At 37.1% G+C, this 14020-nt stretch overlaps 1 protein-coding gene across 2 annotated transcripts in view; it reads left to right on the forward strand.

Moving 5' to 3' along the window:
* The window catches only part of TMEM131 (transmembrane protein 131), a 161187-nt gene that overhangs the window by 103351 nt on the left and 43816 nt on the right, over positions 1–14020 (forward strand). For both annotated transcript variants that reach the window (XM_084900319.1, XM_084900318.1), the window contains exons 12-19: positions 2628–2736; positions 5449–5557; positions 6663–6816; positions 6904–7074; positions 8078–8188; positions 8289–8423; positions 11344–11448; positions 13166–13252. In XM_084900319.1, the coding sequence (XP_084756445.1) occupies positions 2628–2736; positions 5449–5557; positions 6663–6816; positions 6904–7074; positions 8078–8188; positions 8289–8423; positions 11344–11448; positions 13166–13252 (981 nt within the window). The remainder of the gene's footprint in view (positions 1–2627; positions 2737–5448; positions 5558–6662; positions 6817–6903; positions 7075–8077; positions 8189–8288; positions 8424–11343; positions 11449–13165; positions 13253–14020) is intronic.

A 14020-nucleotide genomic window follows, 5' to 3' on the forward strand; every position in this document is an offset into this window, starting at 1 on the left:
CTCCAGTGTCAGGGTTAGAGCAAGCATGTCCACGAGTTTGACATGCTAGGTTTAGAGATTTAATGGGAAAGTGCCTTTACATAGCCCAACATTCTGGTCCAACTTTTTACATACGGTGAATGGACCACAGCAAATGTCTTTTTCAATAAACATTTCCTAGAAAAATGAAATTAGCAATTAAGCCTAAGAATGTAAATGAAAAAAAGTTAGTGTTCAGTACATTTATGATAGAATCAAATAGGCCCATGTACCCCTTTTCTCTTTTATTTGCTCCATGCGAGGTTCTTCACAGGGATTACCTTATTTAATGCAACAATTCTATAAGGCTCATGGATTTCCCAAATAGTGAAAATGAGTCAGGGTTGTTGTTTTTAATCCTCATCAAAGGATTTTTTTTTTTGGGGGGGGGGGGTGAAGGAAAGACAGAAATATCAATGAGAGAGGAACATCAATCACTCCTCATGTATATGCCCCAACCAGGGATCAAACCTGCAGCCTTTTGGTATTTGGAATGATACTCCAACCAACTAAGCCATCTGGCCAAGGCAGAGTCAGAGCTTATTACTACTAGAGGCCTGGTGCACGAAGTTCATGCCTGGGGCCAGGGCGTATCCTTCAGCCCAGCCTGCACCCTCTCCAATCTGGGACCCGTTGAAGGATGTCTGACTACCTGTTTAGGCCCAATCCCATTAAGGGTGACCAGTTAGTGATTGGGGGCAATCAGGCAGGTAGGCCTGTTGGGAGTCAGCAGTCCTGGATTGTGAGAGGGATCCCAGATTAGAGAGGGTGCAGGCTGGGCTGAGGGACACCCCCCCCCCCCTGCACGAATTTCATGCACTGGGGCCTCTAGTATTAACATGTAGTACAGAGTAATGGAACCAAATGAAGCGTTATCCAGTTTTTGTTTATCTTACAGTTCAAACTGCTTTGAGCACACACACACACACACCCTTCAAGGAATGAAGAGACTTGTACTTTAAGTGGTTGCTAATTGCAGTAAGCTTATTGATAATAACTATATTAATACTAGAGGCCCAGTGCATGAATTCGTGCAGGGCTGATTGGTGCTGGGCTGTCGGGAGGAGGAGATAGCAGGAGGTTGGCCAGCCAGCCCACCCCAATTGGGGTCAGGCCAGCTGGGGGAAGGGGCCACAGGCAATTGGCCGTCGGACTCCACCCCTGATTGGGGTGGGGGGTGCCGATTGGGGGCCATCAGCCTGAGGGAGGAACCATGGGTGGTTGGCCAGCCAGCCCTTCCCCTGATTGGGGTGGGGGGGCCGATCAAGAGTGGGGCCAGCGGGGGTGAGGGTCTGTAGGTCTATCATGGTGAGGTGGGCTGATCAGGGTTGGGGGAAGGGAGGGAGCATTTGGCAGGCCAGCCCCACTCTTGATCGGGGTGGGAGAGTCCCATCAGGGGTGGACTGGCAGTGGGGAGGGGCCACGAGGTTGGCAAGTGGCCCCACCCCCTGATCAAGCTGGTTCGCTGGCCACAGTGGGCGTCATAGTGACTGGTCGTTCCTTATGGTTGTTCTCGCCATTACGTGGCTGGCTTTTTGTATGTATAGATAAGCATATCAACTCACAGCCTCAATGAGAGATTACAAGCAAATTAGGAGTAGTCAAAGAGAAATGGGAAGGAAAAGAGTAGAATTGTGAGAGCATGAGGCAGGTGCTATCGCTGTGAAGATTTCAGGCACAGAAACTACAGAACTACTTAGGGCCATGGTTCCAGGCCCAGTCAAGACCTGCTGATGGCTGAGTTACCAGCAGTGGGTCAGAGATGCTCTGCCTGTAGGAGGTGGAAAGCAGTGTGTGTAGTCGTTATGTTAGTGCATGTTTGGGCAAGGGGTGTCAGGTGAAGAAGGGCCCTGGGCCAAGTCGGACCCTTGTTTCCAATTCTGCCTCTTGATGCCTAGTTACTAAAACATGACTCAGTACTGCGTGGTTCTCTTCACCCCTAAATGGGAAAGAAGGTGGGGTCTTTAAAGTTCCTTCCAATGAAAAGTGCTTTGTGTCAGTGAGGATCATCAGTTCAAGTTACTTCTTATTAAGTTTAAAGAATTCTGACCTCTTCTGGTTACATATTCCTGCGATCACATCACTGCTCAGTGCTCAGCTGGGAATGAAACCCTGCCTCTGGCCCCAGCACCATGCTTGCACAGAGCTCCCTGGAGAATAAAACAGAGCTCCCTGGAGAATGGGTCTGCAGCAGCTCCCAAGTTCATGTTCATTGTTCATCTTCATACAGCAGGATGACTAATTTCAGTAATACGGATTCTTTCAGAGGGACTCTGTCATAAATCTTCATGCCTCCTTCTCTTCATTTATGACTTAGGATTCACTTGAAAAAATAAATACCTTTTTTCTGTTTTATGTACTCACACCCCATGTACTAGTTTGTCTTCAGATTTTTATCTATCATACATTTTTCTTTTGATCATTTTATTTCATAAAGATATTCTACTGAAATTAATTTAACATTTTATTGGTTTGGCTTACTCCATTTTAAAGGGACCACATAAAGTTTTAAAATTTTGATTCTGCTTTACTTTACCAGTATACTTTCCAGTGTAATGTAACTGAACGATTAGACTAAAGCATTACTATCTGTATTTTTGTCTTTGCAGAGTGTTCGACCCACACCCCAAAATGACGCCATAACGGTACACTTTAAACCAATTACCTTAAAAGCTTCAGAAAGTAAATATACCAAAGTTGCAAGTATTAGTTTTGATGGTAAGTATTAAGCTTTTTCTAATACAGTCCCTTATTTTGATAACAAAAGGCCTCTGTATCAACATCTTAATATAGAGAGCATCAAGAACTCTTATTTGGATGTTTTATGAAAGGAAATAACATAATTTTATAAGCCTAAATTAGTATTGGCAAATACATTATAATTAAATTAAAACTGGGCTCTCCTATATTTCTTCTTGATTCACTTTTGAAACATTGTGTGTTTCTAGGAATTTATTCATTTCTTCCAGATTGACCAATTGTTGGCATATACTTACAATATTTTCTTATAATCCTTTGCATTTTTGTGGTGTCAGTTGTTGCTTCACCACTTTTATTCCTGATTTTATTTATTTGAGTCCTCTTTCTTTGTTTCTTGTCAGTCTTGTTTATCTTTTCAAAGAAGATCTTGGTTTTATTGATCTTTTGTATTTTTTTTTTAGACTCCATTTATTTCTGCTCTGATCTTTATTATTTCCTTCTTTCAAGTTGGGCTATTTGTTGTTCTTTTTCTAGTTCCTTCAGGTATATGGTTAGATTGTTTGAGATTTTCTTATTTCTTGAGGTAGGCCTATAATGCTATGAATTTCCCTCTTAGGACTATTTGCACTGTGCCCCATAGATTGTTTGTTCTTGTGTCTTTATTTTCATTTTTCTCAAGGTATCTTTTGATTTCTTCTTTGATCTCATGGTTTACCCATTCATTGTTTAGTAGCATGTTATTTAGCTTCCATGTTTTTGTTTTTGTTTTTCTTGCGATTAATTTCTAGTTTCATACTGTTGTGGTTGGAGAAGATGATTGATATGCTTTCAATCTTTTTGAATTTAAGACTTACTTTGTGTCCTAACATGTGGTCTATCCTAGAAAATATTCCATGTGTTCTTGAAAAGAATGTATATTCTTCTTCTGAAGATTATCACTTAAATCCATCTGATCTAATGAGTCATTTAAGGCTACTATTTCATTGTTGATTTTCTTTCTGAAAGATCTATCCCTTGATGTCAGTGGGGTGTTACAATTCCCTACTATGACTATTATTGTCAATCTCTCCATCCATCAGTATTTGCTTTATATATTTAGGTGCTCCTGTGTTGGGTACATAAATGAAGGTGATAGTCTCTTATTGGATTGATCCCTTTATCATTATGTAATGTCTTTATTTGTCTCTTATAGCCTTTGTTTAAAGTCTATTTTGTCTGATATATTACTGTTCAAGTGCTGTATTTGTTAAAAGTGGGTTATATTATCGTGGACAATCCCTCCAACATTCTACCTGTCACCCCAGATCCCAACACAAAATACCACTGGGATTGCTGTGAAAATCACCAGGAAATATGTGTTTTATTTAACTTTTAATATTTTCAGAAGACACATACATACCAACTCTATGGTGTTGACTTACCAAGCAAGCATCTTTCTTACAAAGTCATTATTCTTTAGGATTTTTAACTGAATTTTCTTGAGGTTTTCAAAAACTTCATTTGCTAAAATAAAACTTTATAAGATATCATGAAATACCTTAATTATGGCCCTTGTGATCAACTTTACATCAGAATAAATAATGAAAAATTAAGAACAACCATGAGTGGCTAAAATAGCAAGCAGAAATAAATGAAACTAAATAGGGTTTTAAAAATCTAAGTCATCATCTGTGCATAGCCAGCCACACAGTAGATATCATACCTTTTTTATTTGTTTGTTTGTTTGTTTTTTGTTTGTTTATGCCAGAGTTGGGTAGCATCCATTGCACAGCCCACCTGTGACTTCTTCCAAGCATTCTGGGAGTACTTTAAAGGGGATAAAAATAAGTGGCTTTATTTGCTTTGAAAGGAACACCCTATAGGTACTCAGGTTGGATCCAGCTTAATCTACTTCTGTAATTCCGGTGAGAATTATGTAGAACAGAATTTAGAGGTTTTATGTCATCTGTGAAGGCAATGTGATGGCTGAGAGGAGATGTCTCTTATTTCTGTGAGTTAGGGTTGGCTAATCTAAAAGGTCAGAGCTTAAAACTCGATGGGCATTTGTAGCAATACTCTGGCCACACTAGTAATGTTACTTCTACCTTAGTGTGGCTGTAAACCAGTGACTCAGTGAGGGGCAGTTTTGCTCCCAGAGACATTTAACAGTGCCTACAGGCATTCTTGATTGTCACAGCTGGGGGTGCTTCTACTGATTGAGCAAATAGAGGCCCCAGTGCTGCTGAACTTCCTACAGTGCCCAGGACAGCCACCCCACCCTACAACAAAGGGTTACTCTGGCACAAATGTCAATGGTGTCAAGGCTGAGAAGCCCTGCTATAAATATAAGCCACGCTGGGGCAAGAGCAGCCAGTAGAGGTCAGTGGGGGGGAAAGGAGACATGTAATACTTTCAACAATAAAGATTTAAATTTTAAAAAACAAAGAAAATAAATATAAGCAAAACCAAAGCTTATGGCTGCAGAGAAGTAGCTCAAATACTGTAGATCAATCCTCCTGAATTGTGTTTATTTGCTAATTCCTTATTTGTTTCATTACAGGAAAATTAAAACATTATTTTTTATTAAGTGTGATAATTTGATTTAAAATACTGTAAAACTATTCAACTTGAAAACTCAGTTTTCCTTTTAATATTTTTTCAGTCCACATAGTCACCCTCACACTTCTGTGTATAAACTCTTTAGAGGTAGCAAAAGGTGACAGATTTTCTTGTGTGTGTGTTTCCTTTCAGCATCAAAGGCAAAAAAACCATCTCAGTTTTCTGGGAAAATCACTGTTAAAGCAAAGGAAAAGAGTTATTCTAAACTTGAAATACCATATCAAGCAGAAGTATTAGATGGGTGAGTTTCTCTTTAAGCTTTGTTACTTTTTACTAATCAGTAAATTCTGTCTTTCTGCTAATTATTGACTTTAGCAAAAACATAGTAGCTAAATTCTCATAAACTCAAGGAATTATTGTTGAAAAGAACAACTTGAACTGTAAAGAAGAAAAGTCTTCTATATTTTGTTTATATTTTACTTAGAAGAAAAAGGTAAATGGGTTGATGTGATTTGGCCTTAAATAAAATCTTGATGACTCAGTAATTCAATAGAAACAGGAATCTATGAATTTTAAATAATGTTTAAGTCAGTTGAACTGTTTCCTTTCTGTAAATTCCTTTTGTAACATGGAAGTGGTCATGGCTTGTTACTAAAGTATGCTGGCACTTGAAACAAAGTCATATATATTCCTATATAAACTCATATGCACTGTTCTAGAATTGCAACTTTTTGTAAATGGGTGATAATATATATAATTCATTTACCAATTATACTGTAACCTGGCAATTTTCAACCTTTTTCATCTCATGGCACACATAAACCAGTTACTAAAATTCTGGGCACACCAAAAAATTAGTTTTTGCAGATGTGGAAAAAAAAATAGATATAATTTTGATTCATTCACACTATTGTGTTGATATTGTTTTGTTGGCTATTCTTTTTTTTTTTTTTTTTTTTTAAACAATCTAAGGGAAAAGAGGTCAGTGCTCCTGACTAAATAATCAGGTATTGCATGTTTTAAAAATCTTGTGACATGCCTATTGAAAATCGCTGCTGTTACCAATAAGTTAATATCCAACTTGGTAGGTATAAAGATGTTTATAATTTAATGATAAACATTTTTATTAGCTTACAACTCTTTCTGTTACTATGTTCTTGGTTTTAACTTTTTTATTACATATAATTCAGTAGGAAATAGTTCTTTATATTACATGTCAATAGTTTGCATTTTGAATTTTGTTTTAAATCATGTGGTCAGTCACAAAAACATTAATAGTTTTAGTTCTCTGATAACAGCCCTTAGTGCTAAATGTAAATTATTGCCCACAACAAAAGAACTTGGATTTTAAGTTAACACATGGAAATAAAAATGATTTATTTTGTTTTTTGTTTTGTCTCAAATAGTTACTTGGGATTTGATCACGCTGCGACATTGTTTCACATCCGAGACAGTCCTGCTGATCCTGTGGAAAGGCCAATTTACCTCACTAACACTTTCAGTTTTGCAATCCTCATTCATGATGTGTTGCTACCAGAGGAAGCCAAAACAATGTTTAAAGTATGTCTGAGACCCCTCATACTTTAACTTCACTGATCTACCAGCTAGGAGATACTAAGATGTTTTTTCTCTCCCATCATTTCCTAGGTTCACAACTTCAGCAAACCAGTCTTAATTCTTCCAAACGAATCAGGATACATTTTTACCCTCTTTTTTATGCCATCCACATCATCTGTACACATAGATAACAACATTTTACTCATTACCAATGCTTCCAAATTTCATTTGCCTGTGCGGGTATATACAGGCTTTTTAGATGTAAGTATGTTATCTACCTTTAAAATTTAAACCTCTCCCTCATTTCTGTATTTCCGGGTATCATTAGGCAGTCATTATTGGGCACCCTTGCATTTTGCCACTTACTGTGCTTTACAAGTAAATGTAATTCCTCCCTAGTCTGTACTTTAGGAAAAGTGGTTTTTACCCTTCCCAGCAGCTATCTCCCCTCATGATACAGTTGAATCTTCTAGTTACAGTCTCCACTTAGATCTTCTCCACATTCTGTTTTCTCTTGATTTTGCTTTTAAACTGTTATAATAATGGGGAAGCTAAACACAAAATGGGGGGAATTCATAATTAGGGGGGGATAACAAGGAGGGTGAGGAAGGAACTATGTAGGGAAGAGACCAGGCAGCATCAGGGTGAAGAAAAGAACAGGTAATTAAAAAAAAAAATTTAAAAAAATTACATAGTTAGAATAGTAATCTAAGCAGAAGTTTAGCATATAAGTCTTCCTAGTACAGAAAAAAAAAAAAAAAAATCCAGTGTCCTGAAAGTAGTTGATGAAAGTTTATAAAATAAATGAAACTGATAGGAAGATAAAAAGATAAAAAAGTAAATGAGAACATAGATGTAGTTCTCCAAAAAGCTGGCATCAATAAGAATATTAGAACTGGAGGTCTTCATATTTTTTTGCTCCTTCATTTGTTTTGCTTAAATTATTACATATTTGTAGCTGCTTTCATGACGTGTGGTGTTACTGAGACCACGGGCTTTCTGCCTGCTTATAGGCTCTTGCCACTTATCCTCTCCCTTTCCATTTCTGCTGCTTTATGTGCCTTTAGAGGAAGAAAAGCTGTTGAGTAGAGGCCATGAGTGTTTTCAGTTACTCAAAATGTTTTCATTATACAAAATTCTTAATTATATTTTGTGTGTGTGTATATGTGTATATTTACATAAAATATAGAAACCTTAGAATATCTTAATGTAGTCATTTTTTCTCGATAACTACATTTAATCTAGCTCTTTTATATCTTTTCAGTACTTTGTGTTACCCCCCAAAATAGAGGAACGTTTCATAGATTTTGGCATACTGAGTGCTACAGAAGCGAGTAATATTTTGTTTGCAATTATAAACAGTAATCCAATTGAGGTAAAAAAAAATATATATATATATCTTTTATTCTAAATCACATTTAAGGATTTTATTCTAGTGCTGCAATAATCTCTTTCATATCTTTCTCTTTTTTAAGTTGGCTATAAAAAGTTGGCACATCATAGGAGATGGCTTGTCAATAGAACTCATAGCTACTGAAAGAGGCAATAGAACAACAATAATTGCAAGCCTTCCAGAGTTAGAAAAATCCTCTTTATCAGACCAGTCATCAGTAAGTAAACCTCATTATTTCCTTAAGTATAGATGTATGTCTGTCTAAACAACAGAAAAAGACTGTTGCCATGTCACATACTTCAACTCATATTTTCATGAGACCAACCTATCACTATGACATGCACTTACCACCAGGGGGCAGACAGTTGACAGTCACTGATGTGAACTGACCATCAGAAGGCAGATGCTCCAACCAGTAGGTTAGCTTGCTGCTGGATCCAGCTGATTGGAACTGGGACTGAGCGAGAAGGGTCGGACACGCCCTGGAGCTCTCCCATGGTGCCTCCCCAGCTCTGATCATACACCAGTGGGGTCCCTTGGTCTGGTCTGCACCCTCCCGCAGTCTGGACTGAGGGACACTCCACCCCTCTCCTGAGTTCATGAATTTTATGCACCAGGTCTCTAGTCCTTTTATAATACAAATGTCATTACAGGAGAAGGTCCCATAGGTACTGGATTAACCCTGTATTCAATGATACAGTAGTTCTGATCAATTTTCTGCACTGATTAGAAGAGTCAAATGAGGTAAACATTGTTTGGTCTCTACCCATGTAGTACTTTTTTCTGTCTCAAAAATACAGAGAGCTGGAAGCACAAAACAAGAGAAAGTGGGTATAGTAGTATCAGTCTAAGCCCTCCCCACTGCTAAAAAAGGAACTTGGAGTTTGCACCTACTCAGAACGGAATTAGGATCCCCTCTCATGAGAAGAACTGAAACTGACCACAGCTATAGGTGTGGATAGAACCTCTTGCAGCAGTTTTACAAAAGGAAAGTCAGATGCCCTAATGCAGAGATTAAGGACAGATGCACTTTCAGGGAATGCCTTCGGTTTTAAAAACAGATTTAAAAATTGTCTTTAAAAATCTATGGAAGGATTCCCCAAAACTGTTTTTGGAGGACAGGTTGACAGTATTTACCACTCCCAGAAATTCTTTGCATGCAAGCAACTTAAGAGACAAAAGCTGTGAGAATGAAGATGTTTATAATAGCATTATTAATTATTCTAAGCAACAGGAGGTAGCCAAATGCATAAAAGAAATCATGATTTTATAATAAAGTATTGAAGCAAAGAAACAATTATAAATGTGATTGTATAACCAGTTGGCCAGTTGGAAAGGATTTATGAAAAAGTCAGAAACTACTAAATAATGTATTCTAATTGCAGCTATATAGCAATCAAGCTGCATAATTGGATATTTCTGAATAATAGTAGATTTATGGGTGTTTACATTTTAATAATTTATAATGTTTTAAGTTTGGTTTAGAAATAAAGCCTCTTTTTAAAACAGAAAGACATGTTAATGAGAGGTAATATTTGTCACTTCAGTTTAAATTTTATTTCTAATTCAAATAAAATGCTGAAAAAAATTAATAATGAGACCAGCCATTAATATGTTCCTTCCAACAATATAGGTAGAGTAAAATTGTATGTGTGTCTAATACCAGATGGCTGCATTATTCTGTTTCCTTATTAAACATTATAAATAATTTTAGAAATCTGGATTACTTTCTAGCAATAAATAGCATATGTAACATATACTATTTAAATTTGAGAGATCCACTTAACAACATAAAGACTGTTTGACAATTTAGGGTTTTAGAATTTATTTTTAAATAAAACTATAAATACAGCATGGTCTGTGTGGTTCAGGGGTTGAGCATCAACCCATGAACCACCAGGTTGAGGTTCAATTCCCAGTCTCTCAAATCAATAAAAACATTTTAAAAAACAAACAAAAACAAAAATTTTAAAAATTATAAATATAGAAACAAGGGACAAACAGATTAGGTCATTATTATGAACCTTGACTTAAAATGAGAAGTTGTGCCAAGGTGAACTTCAAAATAGAATCTCCAAAAATGACTTTTTTAAAGTTTGTAATGCCTAATCTTTCAACTGTTTTCTAAAAAGCCAAACCTGTGAGCTAAATTAGCATTGTGTACCTTATAAAATACACATTGCCAACATTCTCTGCTCTTTGTTCTGACTTGGGTAGTTATAAATCACTAGAGGCCTGGTGCATGAATTCATACACAGGTAGGGTCCAGTTGGCTTGCCCCCATTGGGGCCTGGTGGAGGTTGGACAGCTGGTCCAGCTCTGATCTGGCCAGTTGGCCAGCCACGGTGTGCATCAGTCATAGCAATCTGTTGTTCCAGTTGTTTGGAGCATTCTGATCATTCTGGTTGCTTGACTTTTATATATATAGCTGATGAAAATAACTAGAATCACAGAAATCCCACACAGAAATGCTTCTAAAAATGGGAAAGTGAATATATTGGGTCTATCAACATTTGTTGTTTTGATGTAAATACTCCTACTAAGATCTAAAACATAACTTCACAAAATGAATTTCATGGTTTGCTTGGGTGGGTTTTTTTTTAATTCCACAATTGAAAAGATTAAGTGTCAGAAACATCAGTAAATAGCTTGAGCAAACAAAGAAGGTCCCCATTCTTCTTTCAAATTTGTATTGCTTAACTTTTCTTCCTTTCCATGATATTTGATGTTTTTATATAACCCAATCTCATTTTCTCTGACAACATGATTATCAACATGGCAGAACCAGCTTTGTATCTACCTGTGCCCTATGTGGCTGACGGCGAGGGGGAAGGCTGTGTCCCTCTGCTCCTGCAGGCACCTGGGGGTCCCTGCAGACCACGCCCTGCCCCCCCTTGACAGTTGGGACTCTGTTCATCAAGAATCCAGTTTTCTAAGTGGCACCTGGAATAAGTGTAGACAAACAGCCAAGGATGGGCATTGTTTGTTTTAAGATATTTATACATGATATGGTAATTCAGTGTCATCCTTGTATATGTTAGGATTCAGAAGTCAGTTTATCACTATAACCTTTTTCATTTTGTCAGGAACTTCAACTAGCAAGACTAATGAATCATTGTCATTTCTGTTGCATACAGGTGATATTAGCTTCAGGCTATTTTGCAATTTTCAGAGTCAAGCTTACTGCAAAAAAACTGGAAGGGATTCATGATGGAGCCATACAGATCACAACAGATTATGAGGTGAGGGCTTTATGAGTCTTTCCTGAATAATTGAGGGTTTTTTGTTGTTTTTATATAAACAGAACTATATTTACTCATAAAGTTATAGTTTACCTGTTTTGTGCCTTAAAAAATGAGCTTTTGAGAATAGTTTAGAGCAGCGGTCACCAACCGGTGGTCAGTCTGTGGAGGCCAGATTCGTGAAGGCCAGAAGGTTGGCGACCGCTGGTTTAGAGAATATTGGTCTCCTAATAAAACCTAAACCTCTTAACTGAAAATCTTCACACACAAAAATGCTTTGAGCACATTGAGAAGCCTGCTTAGTGGTGGTTGATAGCATTGCAAAGGCCCTGGCGGAGGTGGATGAGCTGGAGCTCTGGTTCTTCCTGTAGTCATAAATCTCCTGTGGAACACTTCCGGAAAGGAAGACTGTCGGGAAATCACATCTTAGAGTTCTCATATGTGTTTATATGAGTTGTTCCATGTCACAGACAAAATTTGAATATATGTATTTGTACTAGACCTAAATATTTTGATTTTTAATATTGAAACGCACTTTGGGAAGTTGTGCATTGCTAAATTCAGCGTATTGATACCCTTTATCTCCTACCTGTTTTCAGCACATTTAGCTTCACATGAACGAAAACTGATTGAGAATAAACATTTAATAATAAATGATTTGTTAGGAAAATATCAAATTAAATCTACGGAATTCATGTTTATCACTCATGATATAATTATATTTCATGGCTAAGACAAGTTTTTATTAATATGGATGAAATAAAAATTAGGGAAAATTACTTTAGACAAATATCTTTGTGAGTTACAAATGAGTGTGAGTTAAGATTCAAAATCTAGAATGTTTAGCCCTGGCCAGTGTGGTTAGAGTGTTGGCTGGGAGGCAACCATTCAATGTGTCTCTCTCACATCTCTTACTCTCTTCCCCTCTCCTCCTCCCTCCTTTCCATTGTCTCTAAAAATCAAATGGAAAAAATATCCTCAGATGACGATTAATTTTTTTTTTTTTTGGAATGTTTAAGTCATTTAAATCATTTTTTATATTAGGTTTTTATGTTAACTTATTGCTATATATGAAAAATATAAAGGTGTATAACTCTAGAAAACACTGGATTTTTCATGCATTGTTTTAGGAGTACAATTTGACTTTCCTTTTTAAATTATTATAATTTACAAAATAACCTGTATTGTGAAAAAAAAAAAAAATCTGTTCTTTATTCCTTCCCCATTATTTGGTCTTGTTTACCATGTTTTTAATGAGTCACTAAGAAGTACATGGAGCCGAAACCAGTTTGGCTCAGTGGATGAGCGTCGGCTTGGGGACTGAAAGGTCCCGGGTTCGATTCCTGTCAAGGGCATGTACCTTGGTTGCAGGCATATCCCCAGTAGGGGGTGTGCAAGAGGCAGCTGATCGATGACTCTCTCTCATCGATGTTTCTAACTCTATCTCTCTCCCTTCCTCTCTGTACAAAATCAATAAAATATATTTAAAAAAAAAAAAAAAGAAGTACATGGAAATTGATTGTATTTCAGTAATTTTATGGAGTACATTGGTCAGATTAAACAGTACCCATGGTTGTTTTTAATATTGCATAAGAGTTGGTTATTGCTAATGTAAGTCCAAAAATAAGTTGTTTTAATCCCAAAAAATAATGCAGTAACTGTCAGGATCAATCTCAGACTTAAACACTTCCTTATGGTCTGCCTTTTCGTTTCCCAGATCCTAACGATTCCTGTGAAGGCTGTGATCGCCGTGGGTTCGCTGACCAGCTTCCCAAAGCATATAGTCCTTCCACCGTCCTTCCCAGTAAGACAGTTAATTTAATGACTTCTTCTTGCTCATTTTTTTCTTTGTCTTTACCTCTGTTCCTCAAATTCAATAGAAAAATTATTTATTCTCTATTAATTGCTTATTTTAAGGTAAGACTTTTTACCAGATTTTGTAGGAGATTCAAAGAGGAGAATGAAATGGTTCCTTCTCAAGAAGCTTTCCATTGCTCTAGCCGGTTTGGATCAGTGGATAGAGCATCGGCCTGTGGACTGAAAGGTCCCAGGTTCAGTTTCAGTCAAGGGCATGTATCTTGGTTGCAGGCAGATCCCCAGTAGGGGTGTGCAGGAGGCAGGTGATTAATGTTTCTGACTCTCTATCCCTCTCTGTAAAAAATCAATAAAATATATATTTTTTTAAAAAGGAGCTTTTCATTTAGAATAGGAAATGGGCCCATGATTCAGAGATATGAAGCAGAATATAGAAGCTGCTGTAAGAGTATAAAAATAGAACACTGTGAGAGAAATGCACACCTAACGGATGAAGGTGCCGTGTGAACTCACTCAGATTGTCTTCTGGCAGATAGATCAGAGGTGGTGAGAACTTGCATTCAGGGCTCCGGGAACAGCCTAGGGAAAGACAGAGCAGTAAAGTCCGAGAGAACTTTAAGCAGTCATTTGCCTAGTTTGGCAAGCGTAGAGATGGAATGTTATGTTGGAGTGATAGTATTTAAATAAAAAAAAAATGAGTACCTTTAAATTCATGAAAATCTAAGTATTTTGAATAGAGGATTGACATCATCAGAGC

Source organism: Pipistrellus hanaki, assembly GCF_964339955.1.
Source record: "Pipistrellus hanaki genome assembly, chromosome: 12".
NCBI classification, from domain to species: Eukaryota; Metazoa; Chordata; class Mammalia; order Chiroptera; family Vespertilionidae; genus Pipistrellus; species Pipistrellus hanaki.